Raw genomic sequence first — 22,189 nt, forward strand, 5'->3', positions numbered from 1 at the left:
TTTGTACTAGGAATGGAACCCAGGCATACTTTACCACTGAGCTATATCCAAGCCCTTTTAATTTTTCCTTTGAGACAGGATCTCCCTAAGGCTGGTCTCCAATTTGTGATCCTCCTGCCTCAGGATCCTGAGTCCCTGGGATTACAGGCGTGCACCACCACACTGGGCAAGAGGCAGAACTCATGTCTTCATTTGGCAAATGACCCAGAGAAGTTAGGAAAATTGCTTCCCGTGGACCCACCAGTCTGTGAGGTTAGAGTTCAGATCTGTCTTAAAGTTTGTGACCACTGGGGCCTGGGTGGAGCTCAGTGATAAAGTGTGTGCTTCACAGGGCTTTGGGTCCAATCCCCAGCATGCACAGAAGGGAACCGCCACCTTCACATTCTACCCTGCTGCAGCCTCAGACACCTGGCGTAACTCTTTACTGGGACATTTGTGGTTCTCATGGGTATGCGCGCAGCATAGGAGGGGCAAATGTTTCCTTCCCCACTGGGGCTTCTTTCCTTCCATCCACATCCCTGAAGGTGGGAACCCTGACACTTTCCCCTTCGTTTGGCCTCCCATCTCTATGCCTTACTCTCAAGGTCTTAGATCTTGGGCTGCCAATGACTGTAAGGACTGTAAAGTGGAACACCTAATGATACACAAACCCTCTGTGACTAATAGAGATGACTTCTTTGAGAGTCTCCTCGGCTTAAGATGCAAACAGGTATGAATGAGATGTTCCCTGAGGGCACTGTGCCCAGGGACCTGGGTGAGGCAGGAGGCAGAACTAGACTCTTGATAGATATGGTAGGGGGTGAAAAGGCAGTCCATGTGCACTTTTTAAATGAGTCAGGTGCAGTGGCACACACCTGTAATTCCAGCAACTCAGGAGCCTGAGGCAGGAGGATTGCAAGTTTTTTTTTTTTTTTTTTTTTTTTTTTTTCGGTACTGGGGATCGAACTCAGGGACGTGTACTTGCGAGGCAAGCACTCTACCAGCTGAGCTATCTCCCCAGCCGCAGGATTGCAAGTTTGAGGCCAGCCTCAACAAGTTAGTGAGGCCCTGTCTCAAAATAAAAAATAAAAAGGGCTGGGGAATGCAGCTCAGTGGTTAAGCACTCCTGGGTTCAATCCCTGGTACCAAAAAATAAATAAATAAATAAATAAAAAAGGACTATGAAGATCTCTTTGATGATGATGATATCCAGCAAGACCTGTCCAGCTGCACCCATGGCTATCCATGGTGCCCCAATCTGTGCAGAGGACAGTGTCAGGTGGTTTCAGAGACTTGATGGAATCTAGAGGTTAGGACCTGGTCAATCGAGGGGAAAGCGAGGAGGGTGTCTGTACCACCTGATGGTGCTGCAGCCTGAAAACTCCAACCCATCAAAATAATTTGGAAAGTTTTTTTTTTTTTTTTTTCCCCCTTCATTTTTAAGTGAACTTTAAGGACTGAAATTACTAGGTCCACTGGTTCATAAAAATTACATTACTAAGATGAGTCTCATGGACTTCAGTGAAGACATTAGGACCAGGCACAGTGATATAGGCCTGTAATCTTAGGGGCTCAGGAAGCTGAGTTAGGAGAATCACAGGCCTTAGCAACTTAGTGAGGTCCTGTCTCAAAATAAAATATAAAGGAGCAGGTGTGGCAGCATATGCCCATAATCCCAGCAGCTTGGGAGGCTGAGACAGGAGGATTGTGAATTCAAAGCCAGTCTTGGCAATTTAGCAAGGCCCTAAGCAACTCAGTGAGACCCTGGCTCTAAACAAAATACAAAAAAGGGCTGGGGATGTGGCTCAGTGCTTGAGTGCCCCTGGGTTCAGAGAACCCAGTACAGAGAAAAAAAAAAAAAAAGACATTAGATATCTGGATGTGGTGGTGCATGCTTGTACTCTCAGCTATCTGAGCCCAACCTGGGCAAAATAGTTAAGATCCTGTCTCAAAAAAGGAAGAGGAGGAGGAGAAGGAGGAAAGGAAGCAGGAAGGAGAGGAGGAAAAGAAAAAGAAATTAAGGCTCTTCCCCACCTTAAGCCTGATCCCCAGTTCACTCAGAGAAACAGAGCAATGACCCCACATACTAACAAGTCACTGGGCCATGAGAAGATGTATAAGTTACCTTCATCTGTCTTGGGCTCTGGGACCAGCAGGTAGCTGGTCGCTCTAAGACCCAATACTCCTTTCCTTCTTTCTCGCTTTGCAGTGAGGCCTGCCCGGGCCCTGTTGCCTAGGACTTCCGCAGGATAACACCAAATCATCTGGCAATTCACTCAGCAAATTTCATATCCTATTTATTGAGTGCTAGATGTGAGGGATACTTTAAATGACTAAAAAATGACCCTGCATAAATGAATAATAGCTAAAATATGTAAAAATATGACTATGAGCCAGGGAATGGGCTTTGTTTCACTTCTCATGATAACTCCAGAAGATAGAATCTATTTCACAGATGAGAAAACCGAGGCTTGGAGAGGTTAAGAGTTTTCTCTAAGGTCACACAGCTAATAATTGGCAGGGCGGAGAATTACACTCAGAAGATTTGGTTCCAGTGGGATTGCCTGAGGGGTGAAAGCTTCCACTGCCCAGGGGGCCCTGGGAGCCCTGGGAGCCCTGGGAGCCCTGGGAGCCCCGACTGGCTCAGCCTGGGAGTAAGTAAAAGGCTGCCCGAAGCAAGTGATGCTTGAGCCAAGCTTCGCAGCAGCAACTAGCCAATTGGCTACGGGGACAGGGGATAGTTTGGAGGTACAGGTAATAGAAACAGTTAGCATTCAGGCCCCAGGGCAAGGATGACGGCATTGCGGCAAAAGATCAAGGTGGCTGCAGCTCTGGATTCCAGGGAGAAGGTAGCAGGCAGAAAGCAGGACCCAGATCCTCAAGGACCCTGCATTTAGACATAACCTGAAGTCAATGGGGAAGCCACACAGGGCTCTTAACAGGGGAGTTAACAAAATCAGCTTTTCTTTCTTTTTTGTGGTACAGGGGATCAAACCCAGGGCCTCACATATGCAAGGTGAGTTCTCTAAGTCCCCGGCCCTTTTTATTTTTAATTTTTTTTTTAGTTGTAGATGGACACAATACCTTTTTATTTTTATGTGGTGCTGGATTCTAACCCAGTGCCTCACATGCACTAGGCAAGCACTCTACCACTGAGTCACATCCCCAGTCCCATATTTTTCATTTTGAATTAGGGTCTTGCTCAGTTGCTCAGGTTGGCCTTCAACGTGAAATCCTCCTGCTTTGGTTTCCTGAATAGCTGGGACTACAGGCATGCACCATCTTGCCCAGCCAAAAGCAACTTTTCTTTTTGCCAGTGACTCTGGCTGTAGTGAAGAGATTGCTATATTGAAGGCAGTGTAGCAAAGCAGACCTGGAGTTGGTGCCTTGGGTTTGAACCTCAGCATTTCCACTTAAAAGTTACACATGTTGCCTTTTCACATCTTTGAATCTCAGTTTCTTTAATCAAAAATGAGAGGGGCTGGGGGTATAGCTCAGTTGGTAGAGTGCCTGCCTCGCAAGCACAAGGCCCTGGGTTCAATCCCCAGCACTGCAAAAAAAAAAAAAAAAAAAAAAGAGATATTCATCTTACAGGTTGTTAGGCGACTGCATTAACATAAGGAAAATGAGTGGGGATTGAACCCAGGGCCTTGTGTTTGTGAGGCAGGCACTCTACCAACTGAGCCATAACCCCAGCCCCAGAGTTGTACTTTGGCACATAGTAGGTACTCAATAAATATTAGCTGCTCTGTGGTAGTGGGGAAGTGTCCAGCCAGGGCCATGCTTTTGGCTGAGGGAGCTCCATCATTTTGACTTTGCTCCCTACAAGCTTCCCCCTTTGGTAGCCTGAGGCCAGAATCTTATCAGGGACTTTGACATTATTTTGCCCAAGGTCTATCTGTTTCAAAAGTGATAAATGTTCATGAAGTGCTTAGCAAAGACCAGGCACACACTAATTGCCTGATGCTTGTAGCTATTAAGTTAGGAAATGAAACTAGCTCAGAAAAGAATTAACAATTAAGCAATTATCAGTTTGTTGTCATCCTCGGGTAAATGAGAAGTCAAATCTTCTGCTGGGAACAGGTTTTGGTTGGGATAAAGAAGCCTGAGATCTCAGAACATGAAATGAGAATCTGGGGAACTTAAGGACCACTTGGGAATTTTTCAAGGCAAGCCTGGAGAGGTTGCAGAAATCTAATCCTAGATAACAAGGTGTTACAACTCCAAATGGTTGAGGAGTCCAGAGCAGGAAGTAGCTGCTACCTTCCGGTGTGAGGACGGGGAGGAGGTTTTCTTTTCTTGAGGGAACAGTGGAGCCCCAACCAACAGAGGTGGTGGGGGTTGTGGTATCTTGCTTTTCCAGATGTGCTTTTATCCCAGAGGGTGCATCTGGGGATCCCAGGGGTTGTCGTAAATTAAGCATCCATTACATGTAAAGCTCTCTCTCTATATAGAGTCAGGCAGTAGGGTTGCAGGATTCAGAATTGGGCTCTAACTTGACTGTCAACTACTGTCCACACGACCCTGCCAAGTCTCTTGTCATTTTGAGCCTCAGTATCCTCAGCTCTTTTGCTGTGATGGGATCGAGCCTCAGTTTCTCCACCTGCGTTTCACAGGACTGCATGAACTTAGTGAAGGCTCAGTGCCATGCCTGATGGCCACTGGACTACCCCGCCATCCTGAGGCTCCTTTTCACTCAATGCTACCGAATGCTCCAGATGAGGACCCTGCAAGGGGCAAGGTGTGCTGGGTGAGGGTGGAAGTGATCCTGATAGAGCCAGCTGGGGATTAAAAGATCTTATCAACAAGTGTTGTCCCAGCGTTGGACAGACTTGGGGAGCTGACCACGGGCTGCCGGCCAAGGGGCGCCGCAGTCCTGGGGTAGGCTTTCAGGAGGGTCCATCCAGAGCCCTGGGTGAAGGGTGCTGACTAGATAAGGAGGGTCAGATCAGTCCCCAGCCAACTTGGGAGGAGGCAAGGTTCATCCCCATCAAAGTGGAATTCCGATCCAGGCTTGACTGTCTCTGTCCCTTCCCGGCTGAGTGACCTTGGACCGGTCACTTTTCCTTCCCCGGCCTCCTCATTCCATTTCCCCCCCAGTGTGTGCCGACTGCGTGTCGACATAATGGATGTGAAATGCGTCGTCAAGGCCGCCGATTGGTATTTGTTATGCTAATAAGTGCCCGCGGCGGGCGGGTTCCTATCCTCCCGCTTTCGCTCTGGTTCAGCGGTTCTTCCCGCAGGAACCGGGGTTTATCGCCTCGCCGCCCCTGCGGGCAGGGCTCTGCGGACCGCAGGCTCCGAGGCCGTTACCATTGTTCTTCGAGGCTGGGCCGCAGGGGAGGGCTCTCGCAGGCCAGACCTCGCCTTTGGTCTCTCCCTCCGCCCCGCACTCGCGCGGCGGCGAGCCTGTGAAGCCCCCTCGCCGATCTTTCCCGAGGAAGGTAGTCAGCCCTAGACCGCTTCCGAACGGAGACCGAAGGCGCGCCCGAACGCTTCCGAAGAATCCCGACTGCTCTCTGTCTCCGGAAAGAGCCGAAGGTGCTTCCCATCCTCGGCCTACCGAGTCATTCCGAAAATACCCGAAGTTTTCCGAGCGGCCGTCCTGCCGGACTGCTGGAGGCGGCCGCAGCGCCATGTTGGATGCTCTGCTCGTTGAGTGAAGAAAATCCGCCGGCATCGCCTGAGCCCCGCTACCGAGAAGGGCGCCGCTTCCCCCGGGGAGGGGGATAAAGACCCCCCGCCGCCGGCCCATGAGGATATTGCCGTGAAAGGTCCGGTCTCTCCGCCTCCTGCCCCCGCCGGGTCCGGCCCCCCCCCTGGGGTCGCGTTGTCACGGAGACCGGCAGCCGGTGGTGCTGGCCCGCGGGGCGGCTGCTGCTGCCGGCGGCGGCGGCGGCGGCGGCGGCGGCGGCGGCGGCGGCGGCGGCGGCGGCGGAGGGCGTGTGTGACCGGCCCCGGCCCCCTCCTCCTCCTCCTCCCAGCCTCCCCCCGGCCCCCCGCTCCCGCCGCCTCCCCGGGTCAGCCCCCAACCCGCCCCCCCGCTGCCCCCGGCCCCTGCACCCCGGCGCGCCCGGTCCCGCTCTGGGGGGGTTGGTGGCTTCGCTTTGCCATGAGTTTACCGCAGAAACCGGCTCTGAAATCAGGCTCAGCGGCTGCAGCAGGAACCGGACCCGGCACCGGAGCGGCGGCGGCGGCGGCGGCAGCAGCGGTACCGCCTCCTCACCCGGCGGCGGCAGCAGCAGCGGCGGCGGCGGCGGCGGCGGCAGCAGCAGCGGCCCCTCCTCACCCGAACATCAGGGCCCTCCAGACCCAGGCGCCCCAACAGTATCCTTTTCACCTTCCTGCCGCCCCTTCGGCCCTCGTTGCCGCAGCCCGGGGGGACCCCGCAGTCCGGGGGGACCTTCCTGCCGGCCGCCACCCTCCAGCTAGGAAAGGGGCTGCCGCTGAAGCCCAGGCACCGGGCTTGGCCGGAGCTCTTGGGGTTCCCCGGCAGCAGCACTGCGGGGCGCACTGGGACCCTCCGCAGTACGGTGAAACTAGCTCCGCTCGGCCGTGCCTCTGCAGCCTTCCCTGGTGGAGCTGGGGAACCTCCTCTCCCGTCGCTTCCTCCTCTTCCTCCTGCAGCCCCCCTCCCCTGTATTGGGTAGAATTTGCCAGTGCCTGCGATCAACCCTGCAGGCAAGGATTTTCTGATTGTTGTGAGGATACACACCCTCCTACTCCTCCTCTCCCTTCAGCTCCCCCTGCAGCGGGCCTTGATGGGCTCCCCGAATCACTATTAATACATAATAAACTTTATTGGTAAATTTCCCGTTTGAAGCTGATCAGCTCGTTCCCGAGGTAAGTTGGGTTTTCAGTCTATAGTGAAACGTACAAAAAGCACTCCCTCTGGCTCATGTTTTTTAACGACTGGGGGAGTTGTGATGTGGTTTGTGGTAGAGCGCGATCTAAGGAGGAAATGTTACACCGGACGCTTCCCTGTCTTTGACCTTTTTAAAGGAAGAGGAAGTTAACTGACATTACCCATCACCCCCAAAAGTCTCACTTCTTGGAAGGCTGTGTTAGGACGGATATGTTTAAAGGGCTTTAATTTGCTTTTCCTAGGCCCGATGTCTGCAGGGTACCCGGGCTCCCGGAGGAAAGTCCAGTATTGAGACCCTCATGTTATTTGCTCCATTGTGGAATTTTGGACACCTTTGATTTGGAAAGACTTGGTGATAAGGTGTTCTAGTCAAAAACTAGCTGGTGAAGGTAGAATATTAAATTCATGAATTCCATGGAGGAATAGAAAGGTGTTACCTACGGAGAATAACATTTCATCATGCATCCCCCCTCTCATCCCTTGTATTCCTGTTAATCAATAATAATTGGATGTGTTTTGGGGTTTGTATTATGGTGAATTTGATTTTTAGAGATAGTAGGATGTTTGAGTAAATAACTGCCCCGAGCGCCACAGATTATTTCACAATCTAGTTTGATTCTTGTCTGTATCAATTACTTTGGGAAGGGAAAGGCATTTCCCAAAGTCATTTCAGGTCATTGGTTTTTGTCAAATGTCATTTTCTCTGTTCTTTAAATATTATTAGTCCACATTTTTCAATGCAGGCATTGTGGCGCAGAGGAAAGATAAGTTCCATTCCAGTGTGATGTGTGTACTGATTTCACAATGTTTTTATCCTGCATGATTCTGTTCAATTAAGAATTGTTCACCCATGAGAATGTTGAGTGTTGCTTCTGGAAAACCTGGTTAGTTTTGATCAGTATCCCTAATTATTTTACTGTAAGAGAGAAGGTTGATTGGCTTGCTTACTTCAAGGTGGAGGTCAGTGCTGGATTTCGTAGACATTTCTATCTTCCATTAATACTTTGTGAGTTTAAATTCCTTTCTAATTTCAGTTTTTTTTTTTTTTCTTTCCCCCTTGCTTGTCCATACCCTGGGGTAAGACTGGATGTTTCTGTATTGTCACCAAGTACTTTATTCATTACCTGCATCTTTGAGATGTTTTGGCAGTTAAACAGAAGGCAGGCCAGAGGATGTGTTATTGATGTACAAAGTAATAAGTTGGGACCGCATTGCTGAATATGACAGTGCTGGTGAGTTGGATAACCTCCTGGACACAGCTGTGATTTGAGTGTTTTAAGTGTGCTTTTTCTCAGTGCTTTTCAGGAAGAGAGGACTTCTGAAGCTCCAAGTTGGTTGTAACAGAAGTAGTTACTAGTTCTGCAACTTAATTTTCTTTTGAATAAAAGAAACAGTTGTTAAAGATAAATTTAAGTTGATATTTCCAGTGGAGATCATTTTTAAACTTATCTGTAGTATATTAGATACTTAGTTTTATGTAATTCAAGCTTTTATTTTGTCTCATTTCATTGAATCTAAAATTAATTTTAGACGTATTAATTTTTGATGTATTCTGCAACTCGTTACTGTCCCTTTGGTTTATGCACTGAAAGGTTACAATTGCTAAAATATAAACACATTATATAAATAGTAAATGAGTTAGAGGTTACAGATTTCATCAGAACACACCAGTGGAGAAATGGTATCAGCTGGTAAAGGGGAACTGGTTAAAAATGGATTGAAACAGAGGAATTCTGATTTTCTAACCTGAGGGAATGTGGGAATTTGTACTTAACACTGTGGTCATCATGTGATAAGTTGATAACATTGAAGCATCCAGGCTGGAGTGCAGAACTAGAGTTCTCTTTCCATAGCTTGAATAGATCCAGTTCCTCAAAATATATGGGTAGTTGTTCGCATCAAATTAATAAGTTCAGTTTTATTTTGAATACGTATATAAAAGATTCATATGGCAAGGTGTCCTTCATTTGTACTTAGTATTCAGGTAACAAATCAGAAATGAAGGGAAATGTTAGTAATAACAAATTTGATTGTAAACTGAAACCTGCTTAAGTAGGCATCAGTTTTGCATGACAGGACCCATAAAACTGTTTCAAGTAGAAATGACCTCTTTGACTGCAGAAGCAGAAGATGGGGCTTGGTAGGTGGTAGGGACTGGAAGAAGAAAAACCCTTTTAAGAAAAATGCTAAGAGCAAGGGAGAAATATGCTTAGAATTTTCATAACATAAACTGACATGGAATTTAGAGTTTTTATTAAATTGTCACTTCAAAATATTCACATTGAAGTCAGGTACAGTGGTACATGCCGTAATACCCGCTACTTAGAAGGCTGAGGCAAGATTGCAAGTTCAGGGCCAGCCTGGGCAATTTAGGGAGACTCTGTCTCAAAATTAAAAGGGTCAGGGATATACCTTAGTGGTAGAGTGCCTGCCTAGCATTTGTGAGACCTTGGGGATAAAACTGATAAAACCCTACCCTTAGGGTTTTATCCCTAGTACTGGGGGGGAAATTGTCTTGAGATCTGCTTACCCCAGCTTCCCATTAAGAGAGGTTGGGAGAGCTATGTTGAATGACTTAACCTTTTTTGGGGGGCAATTTAACAACTTCAACTTTTTTTTTTTGGGGGGGGGGGATGGAAGGCAACAGCCTAGCATGTGCTAGGCAAGTGCTCTACCTATGATCTACACCCCTGCCCTTTAAATTTTTTTTTTTTTTTTTTTTTTTTCATACTGGGGATTGAACTCAGGGGCACTTGACCACTGAGCCACATCCCTAGTCCTTTTTTTGTATTTTATTTAGAGGCAGGGTCTCACTGAGTTTCTTAGGCCCTCGTTAAACTTCTTGGTAAGTTGCTGAGGCTGGCTTTGAACTCACCATCCTCCTGCCTCAGCCTTCCAAGCCTCTGCACGCACCCAGCTTAATTTTGTTTTGAGGCAGTGTCTCCTAAGTTACCCAGACTGACCTCAAACTTGGGATCAATTTTGGAATTGAATTTGGCATCCTTCTGTTTCAGCCTCTGGAGTAGCTGGGATTATAGGTATGTACCATCACCCTTGGCTTCACTTTTACATTTTAATGAAAGCTGCTATGACCCTTTCCACAGAAAATTGTCCATATACAGAAAATCTGGCTTAGATTTTTTCAGGGCATTCTTGGGCCCCTATTAAAAGCCTAGTTCTTTAGATTGAAACTGGTCACCCTTCAGATAATCAAGATAAATGAGTTTGAATTCAGGTGTCCAAATAGTTCTTACTTAAACAGAACAATTTTATAGTCTGTTATGAATACAAAGTGTTCTATTTATATGAAAAGACTTCAGAGTGTAATTTCTCTCAGGGCTGTAGACATTTCTGGGGAGTCTAGTTACTGCTTTGGGGCTGCCGTATTGATTAAGAAAATCAGGCAGTGGGTTCTTTGCAGGAACTAAGTTTGGTAGAGATCTGTGTCAACCAGAAAATGACTTGTGTCCTCAGCTGTTTTGTGATAGATATATTATTATTATTTTGTACTGGGAATAGAACCCGTGGGCACTATATCACAAAGCTACATCCCAGTCCTTTTTATTTTGAAACAGGGTCTTGCTAAGTTGCTTAGGGTCTCACTGAGTTGCCAAAGCTGACCACAAACTTCTGATCCTCCTGCCTCAACCTCCTCAGTCACTGGGATTATAAGTGTGTGCCACCATGTCTGGCTGATAAGTATTGTTAAAAGCCAACATTCTGTTGTTTTTTGGTGTTATAGTTTTCCTTTTTTTCTCCTCCTCTGTTGATCTTAAAGACTGAAGCCAGTAATGTTTGCTGTCTTCTCTTTTTTGCCTCTTTGCCAAAGCTAGATCTAAATAATAAAAGCAGCAACAATAATAATATCCACTTGAGTGCCTGCTGTCTGGGAACCATACATGCATGATTTTATTTATTTCTCCAAGAATTCTAATAAGGTAGATACTGTTGCTGTTTAACAGATAAAGAAACTGAAGTGCAGGGTAGTTAGTAATGTTGCCAGGGTTATCTGCCTAGTAAAGGGTGGTCTGTGATTTGCACTGCCATGACTGACTCCAAACCCATAGTTGCCCTTTTTACTATGCTGTGCTATTTCTTATGCAACCCACGTGTGAGAATGAGAGGAAGAATACTCTCCTATATTTGAGAGCCAGGGGAAAGTCTATATACAGAAAAGAAGCTCTGTGGCGTAATCTAGAACATAGTGATACTGTACCATATTTAATTAGTTCATAGCCACATACTGTTAGACAAGTAGGTTATCTTCATTTCAGTGATCCTTTAAGCATAGGTTCTCTACATTTGATTCAATGCATGTTTCTCCCTGTTCAGAAGTCAAGAAGGCCTCCAGCAAAATAGAATTATAACTAGCAACCAGGCCCTTGAGCTTGCTGGGAGGCAGGTGCCCAACTACTGAGTCGCATCCATACCCCGCAAAAGGTCTGTCTTTTTTTTTTTATTTTGGGTGGTGGGGATCTAACTCAGGGCCTTGTGCTTTCAAAGCAAGCACTCTACCGACTGAGCTATTTCCCCAGCTCCAAAAGGTCTGTCTTCAAAAAAATGTTTGAAAATAATACTAAAACTCTGTCCATTTATCATTGTCAAATTAAGAGGACTGCCATTCGGATCATTTGTATTGGAGCTTTGGCATAAGTGGTAAAGTTTGCGAATTCATTTGTTTATTTATTAAGAGTACTTACTGTGTGCCAGACTAGGTTTGAGGTTGAGGACTCAAGAACTTGGTTACTCAGACAGGTAAACACACAGAATATCATGAGACAAGTACAGTGCTAACTGCTATGCATCTAGTCTGGGGAAGGAGGAATTAGGGCTTCCCAGAGGGAGTTGACATCTGAACTAAATTGGAAGGATGAGTGTTACCCGAGGCTTACCTAGCTTCTCTTCTGCCAGCCTACTTTACTAATTCCATTGCTGTTGCTGATGTAAGGAATTTTAATAAAATGCATTTCGGTCATGTTTCAGGTTTTTTTTTTTTTTTTCTTCTTTTTTATTTATTTGTTTGCTGAAGCCAAGAAGCTAAGGAAGGTGCCATAGAAAACAGTAGTAAAAACACAGTTATAGATTCAGAGCATCTTCTGCATGATTACCTGAGAAATTAATGTAGGAAGAGATACGTAACTGATCTTGGTTTTTCCTACTGTATTACATAATAACCCTGCCCTTTTGATATTAAATATTGGCTTAGAAATGGTACCTGCTAGCCGTAAATTAAAGATTTAGCTTGGTATATTCAGCAGTGCCCCTGATGTGGAGTAGAAAAATTTGCGTTTGAGTTTTTCTCTTCTATTTTAATAAACGTGTTGTACTGGAGTAGTTAAATTAACTGCTTATGGTGCCAAGTTTTCCCTTCTCTAAAATATAGGGGCAGAAGAATTGCAAGGTTGAGACCAACTTGGGCAACTTGTGAGGCCCTGTCTCAAAATTAAAAACTAAAAATAAAAAAAGTACTGGGAGCTGGGCATGGTGGCACATACTTGGAATCCCAGCAATTTAGAGACTGAGGCAGGAGGATTGATTGCAATTTGGAGGCCAGCCTCAGCAGTTTCTAGAGACCCTGTCTCAAAAATAAAAAGGTCTGGGGGGTTGGGGTTGTAACTTGGTGGTAGAGTGCTTGCCTAGCATGGGAGTCTCTGGTTTTGATCCTCGGCACCACATTAAAAAAAATAAATAAATAAAATAACGGTGTCCTGTCCATTTGCAACTAAAAGGAAAAAAAAAAAAAGTGGTCTGGGGAATGTAGCTCAGTTGTAAAGTACCTCTGGGTTCAGTCCCAAGATCCCCAGACCCTCCCCCCCCAAAATAAAAAAAAAAAAAGTAGACTCATTTATCCAGTGACCTCCTTAATTTATAATGGTTTGTGATTCTGAAGATTGTTTTGAGCATGATTTTGTTCTTCCAAGTTTAGGGGAAGGATTTATAGGTACCAATTAATGATATTTATCTGATGGACAGTGACATTTTTTCTAGGGCAGCTTATTGATATTTAAAGCATGCTAATATGGATCAGAGGTGAGACAACTTGCTCGTATAAGAAGCCTCTAGTTTTTGGCTTATTATTGGGTTTAACCTGAGATTAAAGTGCTCCTACCATGTTAGCCTTTAAGATTGTTTAGTCAGGGGCTGGGGTTGTAGCTCAGTGGTAGAATGCCTGCCTAGTGCGTGTGAGGCACTGGGTTCCATCCTCAGCACCATGTTAAATAAATGAACAAACAAACAAACAAACAAATAAATAAATAAAGGTATTGTGTACATCTACAACCAAAAAAATTAAAAATAAAGATTGTGTAGTCTGTTGTGGGATGGTTTGAGACTAAAGTTTCTCATTTAGTGTCTGGCTTACTCACTGTGATGATGCAATTGATTCATTATGAAGTATGAGGGAAAGTAAGTTCTGGAATAAACTCCTGTGATAAGACATAACCTATTTTTACTTTAAGAATAATACATTGAGGGGCTGGGGATATATCTCAGTTGGTAGAGTGCTTGCCTAGCATGCACAAGGCCCTGGGTTCAATTCCCAGCACCACAAAAAAACAAACAAACAAAAAAAAAAAACAAAAAAACATTGAGCTAAAATAATAGGAAACTATTTCCTGAATTTTAGCCAGGCATATGACTTCAAGTAGTGAATAAACTGCAGCTGAGATTTACATGGATGAAATATTGGGATCTCAAGCTACTTCTGAATTCTCAAAAGGCTTCTAGTTCCTTGGCTTGCTGCCAACCAGAAGGCGTTTTTCAGTCTCCTGTAGCTTCAGCTGAAATTCGAGATAGTTTAAGCTATTTTAAGTACATTTGAAATCTGTCAGGTTTATGACCTATTAGCTAGTAGTTGTTTTATCCCAGTGTATGCTGACTGACTCTTGTCAATAGAATGTAAACTCCATGAAAGCAGATTTTTGTCTCTTCTGTTCACTGTGGACTTGTCAGTACCTAGAATAGTGCTTGGCAGACAGTAGGCAATTGGTAAATATTTTTCACACGAAATGGTAAGTAAGTTTGGAGTCTGGGGATCAATTTCAGAAAAGTTTTAGGGCAAATATAGATGGCATCACAACTCAATTTTAGCATTCAAGAATGCCCTAAAATTGTTTTGCCCTGATATGTAATTGAATTGAAAATAGTTCTGTAATTTCCTTTGAGATAGGATATCATTGACCCAGTTTATAAAACTAAAATGACTGACTTATATTTGAAGCATTTTACTGAGGATTAGGGTTGGTATAAAGGCCAAAGAGGAGCATCTATAGTCAGATATTAGTATTAAAAAACTTGTGATTACATGAAACAGGAAATTTAAAAAATAGAGAAAAACTGGAAGTAAGAATCACCTATAATCTTTTTTTTTAATATTTTGTTTTAGTTGTAGGTGGACACATAACTTTTTTTTTTTTTTTTTTTTTTTTTTTTTTTTTGCGGTGCTGGGGATTGAACCCAGGGCCTTGTGCTTTCGTGGCAGGCACTCTACCAACTGAGCTAATTCCCCAGCCCAATACCTTTATTTTTTTAATTTTTATGTGGTGATGAGGATCAAACCTAGGACTTCACCCATGCTAGGTGAGCGCATTACCACTGAGCCACGACCTGAGCTGCAAATCACCTATAATCTAACAGTGGTGATCCTTCCCTCTTCTTTTTTTGTATGGATTTTATTTATTTTTGCTGGGTACTGAACCCAGGACCTTCTGCATACTGAACACATGCTCAGTTACTGAACTACACTTTTGCCTTTTGTGGATTTTAGTTCATTGAACTTAAATTTTGTCCTTTTTTGTAATGTAACTTAAGGTCAAATTCTGTATAGTTTGCATCTTTCTAAAGTTTCTCCCCCTCTCTCTCTTGTGGCGCTGGGGATTAAACTTGGGGCCTTGCATGTGCCAGGGAAGTTCTCTACCACTGAGCTACACCCAGCCTTTGCATCTTTCTTATTTTGTTACTTGACTCTCCATCAAAAAGTACTTAAGATTTTTTTTTAATTTGTGTATTATAATTATTCATTCATATGTGTGGGATTGATTGGAAATAGTCACAAAAAGTACTTCTTTAAAAATATTTTTTAGTTGTAGATGGACACAATATCTTTATTTTTTTATTTTTATGTGGTGCTGAGGATTGAACTCAGTGCTCACACATGCTAGGCAAGCACTCTACCACTGAGCTACAACCCCAGATCCCAGAAAGTACTTTTGAATAGTCAGTTTGGAATATTCTTGGGGAAATTCTTTTTTACCTTTGGTGTGTAGCTCAGAGGTTATGACTGCTCATTATAGAGAGGAGAGCTCAAATCTTTATCAGTAAGTGTAACATTTTTCAGTTATTGTGTCTAATAATTTATAATGCTAAAACTAATATGTAACATCACATTTCTGATTATTTACATTTCTTTATTCTTTTGTATCTTTTTTTTTTTTTTTGCGATGCTGGGAATTGAACCCAGGCCTTGTGCTTGACCGGCAAGCACTCTACAAACTGAGCTCTATCCCCAACCCCTTGAATACATTTTAATCCATATATGCAAACTATATTTTTATTTTTTAAAAAAGCTAGTGGCCAGAGTGGAATTTGTTAGGATTTGTATACATATGCAGTCTTCCCTCCCTTCTTCTTTCTCTCTCTTTCTTTGGTGGTACAGGAGTTTGGACCCAGGGGTGCTGTACCATTGAGCAGTGTCCCCAGCTCTTTTTATTTTTTGTTTTTGAGACAGGATCTCCCTCAGTTGCCCAGGCTGGCCTTGAACTTGCTATCCCCTGTCTCAGTCTCCTGACTTTTTTGGGGGTTACAGGCATCACCACCATGCCCAGTTTATTTCCTTGATTTTTTTACTTGGTTTTCAGGAGTCATTAGTATTATCTCAGAAGTGATTGAAAGAAGGAGGAAAAGACCATAAGGGATTTAGGTGGAGTTACGAAAACAGGATTGAAGTGGGGGAACAAACAGAATTTTGGAATGGCAAGAGAAGAAAAGTAAGAAGAAATGAAGAGTGAGTACAACCAGTTTTGAATCAGAATATAATATTTTTCATGGAGAATGGAGAGGGTTGAACCTTGAAGGTAGAAAAAAGGAATGTAAGAAAGGATAAATTGGATGACTCCTGACATTTTTTTTTTTTTTTTTTTTGCGGTGCTGGGGATCAAACCCAGGGCCTTGTGCTTGTGAGGCAAGCACTCTACCAACTGAACTATATCCCCAGCCCCCTGACTTTTTTTTTTAACTAGGCCCCAGGAAATAGTACATAACTATATAAGTTGTCCCCAGTTCTCCCTGCCCTAGGCAAGTACTAATCTACTTTCTGTCTCTTACATATAATAGTGTATAAGTATATAAACCTGAAACCCTAGGTTCAATATTTGGTGCTGCAACAAAAAATTTTTAAAACAAAACAAAAGAGAACTTGAATGGAGAAATCAATTTAAAAAAAAAAAAAAAAAAAAAAGGAGTTTAAGACCATAGGCAGGGTTTGGATGGGAAGTGGATGTGCATTATGAGCGGGTGACCAGTATGACAAAAATTTGTGCTTGAAACAAGCATGGTGTATGCCGTGTTCTCAGGTGCCTGATATTGGGCTTGGAGTAGAGGATTCTGGTGGTAGAATACACAAGATAATCTAGATTTTAGGGGTTTTGGGATGAATTTTAAGAAGTTACTTTTTATCTGTATGAATCTCCCCCCCGCATTTTTGGCATTAGGGAGTGAATCCAGGGTCTTGGGAATACAATATTTATGTTTGTATTGTTGAGTTATAAGACTTACTTCTGTATTCTGGGTATAGACCCTTTATCAGAATCAGGATTTTCAAGTGCTTTCCAAGAGTGGGTCTTTTCATTTTCTTGATGATGTCTCTTGAAGTGCAGGTTTTGTTTTTTGTTTTTGTTTTTGTTTGTGGTACTGTGGATTGAACTCAGGGCCTTGTACCTGCTATATCCCTAACCCTTGAAGTGCAAGTTTTTAATTATTTGTGTGTGTGTGTGTGTGTGTGTGTGTGTGTTACTGGGGATTGAACCCAGGGGTATTTTGCCACTGAGATTTGCCCTCCAGCCCTTTTTAAAATTTTGAGACAGTGAGACGGTATCTTGTTAAGTTGCCCAGGCTGGTCTTGAACTTTAACCACCCTCCTGCTTCAGTCTTTTGAGTAACTGGGATTGTGGCTTATACCAAAATTTTCAAAGATTTATTCCTATATTTTTTTCCTAAGAGTTTTATAATTTTAGGTATTTGACTCATTTAGGGTCTTCGACCCATTTCAAGTTATTTTTTGTGTATAATGTGAAGTGGAGGTCCAACTTTTGCATGCAGATATCCAGTTGTCTCAGTACTATTTCTTGAAAAGACAGTTCTTTTTCTAGTGAGTTTTCTTGGTAACTTGTTAAAAATCATTTGTATTTCTTTTCTCTATTCTTTTTTGGTACTGGGGATTGAACCCAGGACCTCGCACATGCTAGGCAAGCTCTGTACCTCTGAGCTACATCTCTAGCCCTGTATTTCTATTTTGTTGAGAAACGGACATGTTAAAACAGTATTTTTGAAACTTTGTTTTTGTGCAAGTTGAAATCAGGAGTGGGAAAGATTAGAAGAGTAGAGATGGCATCATAACTACATGTTAGAATTTTTTTTTTTTTTGTTTTTGTTTTTGTTTTTGTTTATTTGTTACTGGGTATTATTTCTGGGTTGCTTAACCATTAAGCCACATCCCAAGCTCTTTTTATTTTGTGACAGGGTCTTGCCGAGTTGCTTAGAGCCTCACTTGATCCTCCTGTCTCAGCCTTCTGAGCTGCTGGGATTACAGACATGTGCCACTGCTCCTGGCATATGTAAGGTTTTATAATCTGTTACACATTTAAAATTTACTGAGCTGTGCTGTTTATAAAATATGGCCTATTGAATAAATGAACTTTTACCATTTCTAACTCTCTTATAAGGCCTGAAAACAGAACAACTCAAAAGATTCTGACTTCTTTTATTCTTAAAGTAAATTCCTACTAGGCAAGGATAGACTTGTAAAAATATAGGCAATTGACTGTTTTACTCTTCTGGGGAGAATTTGGAATTGTGTGTGAAGTTATAGATTCTTGGGTTATTATATTTCTGTTAGTTCTGTCTTAAAGCATTTAAGTAATTTTAAATTTGATTTTTGATTCATAAGGTTATATCCTCAGGCTATTCTAATATTTACATTATTTCAAAGAAACAACAATGGGAAATAGTGTTAGCCTCTGCTGAACAGGATTCTTTTTTTAAAATTTTTTTAGTTGTTGATGGACCTTTATTTAATTCACTTATTTATATGTAGTGCTGAGAATCGAACCCAGAACTTTACACATTAGGCAAGCGCTCTACCACTGAGCCACAACCCCAGACCTGAACAGGATTCTTTGTGCTATTTAGAAAAAAAACTACATGAAAGGAGAGACATTTTATAACTTTTCAGGTCTAATAAAAACCACAGTTACTGGTTTTGGACAGACTTTTCCACTAGAAAAATAGAGGGACTTAAAATTGAAGTATTATAGTGAGGGAATGGATTACTGATTTGTAAGTTATACCTACTTTTTAAGTTCTGTAAATTATTGTGTGTGTCTCTAGGTTAGCTTTTACTAATAAATATTCAAAACTGGGTCATGGTGGTGAGTGCCTTTAATCTCAGTAACTTTTGGGAGGCTGAGGCAGTAGGATCCTGAGTTCAAAGCTAACTTCAGCAATTGAGCAAGGCTGAAAGTAACTTGGTGAGACTGTTTCAAAGTAAAATATAAAGGACTGGGGATGTGGCTCTGTATGTTCAATCCCTGCTACCAAAAAAAAAAAAAAGGGGGGGGGAATCAGAAGTAGGAAAGATTAGGAGAGTAGAGATGACATCACACCCACATTATATAGAATTTTAATGACCACTGATTAATATTGTTGAATCTTTGAGGCTAATATAGTCAGCTGATACTTGGAATATTACATTGTCAATCTTTTTCAGAAATACTAGAATTTGAAACCAGTCTATCTTCCTGAGGTAACTGCATTTCCAAAAGCAGATGGTAGAGTTCTTGACCTTAACATATACCTTTGCGTGTTGTGGTGACTGGGTGTGTGTACTTGAATTTTAGGCAAGGCAGTGAAAGCTAAATGCCTCTTTAGAAAGTCAGTGACTTACAGGGCTGGGGAGATAGCTCAGCTGGTAGAGTGCTTGCCTTGCAAGCATAATGCCCTTAGTTCGATCCCCAGCCCCGCAAAAAAAAAAAAAAAAAAAGAAGTCAGTGACTTCATTCCTGCCCTTCTTTTAAAAAATTATAATTAGGGATCCCAACATAAAAGTATGCATTAACTTATTTTCCCTTTGTGCGTAGTAGATACTTTTAGGACGTTAAAAAATGTGTTTGAAGAATGTTATCATGAATCAGGGGAGTTTCAGGATCCTCTGGTTCAACTTTCTGCCCCTTCATGCCTTTGCTCCAGAGGCTGAGGGAGGTAAGAGTGTTGTTTCTAAGCAAAACGTTTATGCCAACTCAGAGTGATTTGAGATCTTTAGTGACATTGACCACTGATCTAATAGGGTGACCATAGGTCTCTTTTTTCCCTGTGATGGCCCTGATTTGAATGGTAAATTATATGATTACCCCATCTAGTAAATATATCAGAGCTCAGAAAATTAGGAGTCTATGTGCTATTTCTAGATGTGTTACTGAAAATTTTGAGACAGCATTTTACATCTCTTTGTCTAACAATTTGTGTTTAATCCTTTCTAAGTTGTAAAGCTCTTGAACATTAGCATGTGACTCTAAATAGGAGCAAATTATTGTCAGCACCCTTTTAAAAAAGGAAAACTGTATTTTGAACTAATTTTTGACTTATAGAAATGTAGCCAAAGTGTAGTAGTGGTTTCTTTTTTTCCCTTTTCTACTCTCCCTACTGTTAATATCTTCCATACCATAGTACAGTTATCAAGAATAGGAGATAGCTGGGATTGGTGGCTCAGGCCTGGAATTCCAGTGGCTCAGGAAGCTGAGACAGGAGAATTTTGAATTCAAAGCTAGCCACAGCAGCGGTGAGGCGCTAAGCAACTCAGTGAGACCCTGTCTTTAAATAAAATGCAAAATAGGGCTGGGAACACGTGGCTAAATGATCCAGTGCCTCTGAGTTCAATACCCGGTAACCACCCTCTGCTCCCTTGCTCCCCCTCCCAAAAAAAGATCAGGACATTAACACTGGTACAATATTTATTTATTTTTTTAGATGTCCATGGACCTTTATTTTATTTATTTATTTTTATGTGGTACTGAGGATAGAACCCTAGGACCTCACACATGCCAGGCAAGCATTCTACCACTGAGCCACAACCCCAGCCCTAATACTGGTACAATCTTATTAACTAAACTGCATACCTTATTCAACTTTTACCAATTTTTCCACTATAACCTTTTTCTGTTTCAGAATCCTAATAGCATTTTAGTGTGCCCCCTCCCCCTTTCTCTCTTTCTCTTTTGTGGTCTTGGTGATTGAAACCAGTGCCTTTCATGTTGGGCAAGTGTACTCCCACTGAACTGTAGTCCCTGCCTGTTATTTCTCTTTAGTCTCTTCTAGTTTATAAATGTTCCTCAGTCTTATCTTTCATGATCTTGACACATTGTGTGTGTGTGTTAGTTACTGAGGTTGAACCCAGGATTTGGCACATGTTAAGCACGTTCTACCTCTGAGCTGCATCCCCAGTCCTGATCTTGATATTTACTTTTTTTTTTTTTTAAACATCTCCCCACCCCCATTCTCTATTCTGATCTTGATATTTGAAAAGATTACTGATCAGATATTTTATAGGATAGCCCTCAGTTTGAATTTGTTCGTTTTCTTATGAAAGGAATGAATGAGGTTATGTGTTCTTTTTTTTTTGCGGTGCTGGGGATCGAACTCAGGGCCTTATGCTTGCAAGGCAAGCACTCTACCAGCTGAGCTATCTCCCCAGCCCCTTATGTTCTTTCAAGAGGGTCGTAATATCAGTATGTGATGATTGGTTTATTAAGCTGGTGTCTGCTGGTCTTTATCCTGTAGATTTACTTTTTTTCCCTTCATAGTTCATAAGTAGCTTGTGGGAGATACTTCAAGACTACAAATAATGTTTCTTCTCCTGGTGGATCTTGCCTGCAGCATTTACATTTGGAATTGCCTAATTGTGACTTTCTCTTTTTCTTTCTGCATTTATTGATTGTAAATCTATGAGGAAGAACTTTTTCTTCTTTATTATTTATTTGTATCATCATGTACTCTTAGACATATATTTTATTCTATGACTTAGTCCAGAATTATCACTTTGTTTTGTTTTTCAAATTGTTCTGGCTTTGGCCTTCAGGGGTTTCTTCAGCTTAACTCCTGTGTTCTTTGAATAAGTCACCAACTTTTAAAAAAAATAATTTCTTTGCTTTCTGGTACACAGATAGTTCAACGTGACTTTGTATTTTCCCTGCCCCTGTCCAGGGATCAACCAGTTCTGTAAGTTACTCCCTCCCCCCAGGGTATTTTGTCACTGAGCTACATCCCTAGCCCTTTTTATTTTGCTTGTTTTTGTTTTTTTTTGTGGCCCCAGGGACTTAAACGTGTGAGGCAAGCACTCTACCAACTGAGCTATATCCCCAGCCCTTTTTATTTTGAGACAGGTTTTCATTAAGTTACTGAAGTGGCCCTCGAATTTGGGATCCTCCTTCCTCAGTTTCCCAAGTAGTTGGGTTTATAGGTGTGTACACTGGAGAAGGTGTCCTGGGTCACCTTCAATAATATGTATCATTATTACTGAGATGGCATGGCTTCTAGTCCCTCTTAGCAGACAGAGCTGGAAAATATGTACATGATACTAACTCATGTACATACGTTTTGTATTTCAGTATATCTATATATTGAAAAGCATGAATTTATACTGATGGTTTTCAATTCTGTAATGCCTCTTTGACTTTTTTTAACTTTCCCTTTTATCCATATTTGTTAACTTCTTTCTCCAACATTAAGAAACCTATTATTTAAATTCTAGTATACACATAAAATAGTTCCAGGATTTTTAACCCTATTCCTTGACTTTGGCTTTTGTTTATCTTATGTAAAACATTACTTCGGTTCTTAGAGTCAGAGTTATACAAAGAAAATATACTCAGCATTGTTACTCTATCCTATCCCTCCATTTCTACTTTCTTTCCCATCTGCTCTAGGTAACCAATCTCTTTAAAATTTTTGTTTTGTCCTTCCCTATATATATTTTTTCTTCATAAATGGGTAGATGCTTATGCATTTTCTTATATCTTATTTCTTACATGAAGATAGCATATTGCAGATAAGTTGAGGGCTTCCCCCCGCCCCCCTCCC

At 42.3% G+C, this 22,189-nt stretch overlaps 1 protein-coding gene across 30 annotated transcripts in view; it reads left to right on the forward strand.

Annotated features, from left to right (window-relative positions):
- The first annotated feature begins 5,959 nt into the window (after positions 1–5,959).
- Positions 5,960–22,189, forward strand: part of Eif4g3 (eukaryotic translation initiation factor 4 gamma 3) — a 294,208-nt gene continuing 277,978 nt past the window's right edge. For 16 of the 30 annotated variants that reach the window (XM_047526830.1, XM_047526776.1, XM_047526881.1 and 13 more), the window contains exon 1: positions 5,962–6,306. In XM_047526830.1, the coding sequence (XP_047382786.1) occupies positions 6,092–6,306 (215 nt within the window). In that variant the 5' untranslated portion in view covers positions 5,962–6,091. Of the gene's footprint in view, positions 6,307–22,189 lie in introns of all 30 variants that reach the window. The other 14 variants (XM_047526748.1, XM_047526753.1, XM_047526840.1 and 11 more) reach the window with 3 other exon arrangements.

The sequence above is a fragment of the Sciurus carolinensis genome, chromosome 1, assembly GCF_902686445.1.
Source record: "Sciurus carolinensis chromosome 1, mSciCar1.2, whole genome shotgun sequence".
In the NCBI taxonomy this organism is placed as follows: Eukaryota; Metazoa; Chordata; class Mammalia; order Rodentia; family Sciuridae; genus Sciurus; species Sciurus carolinensis.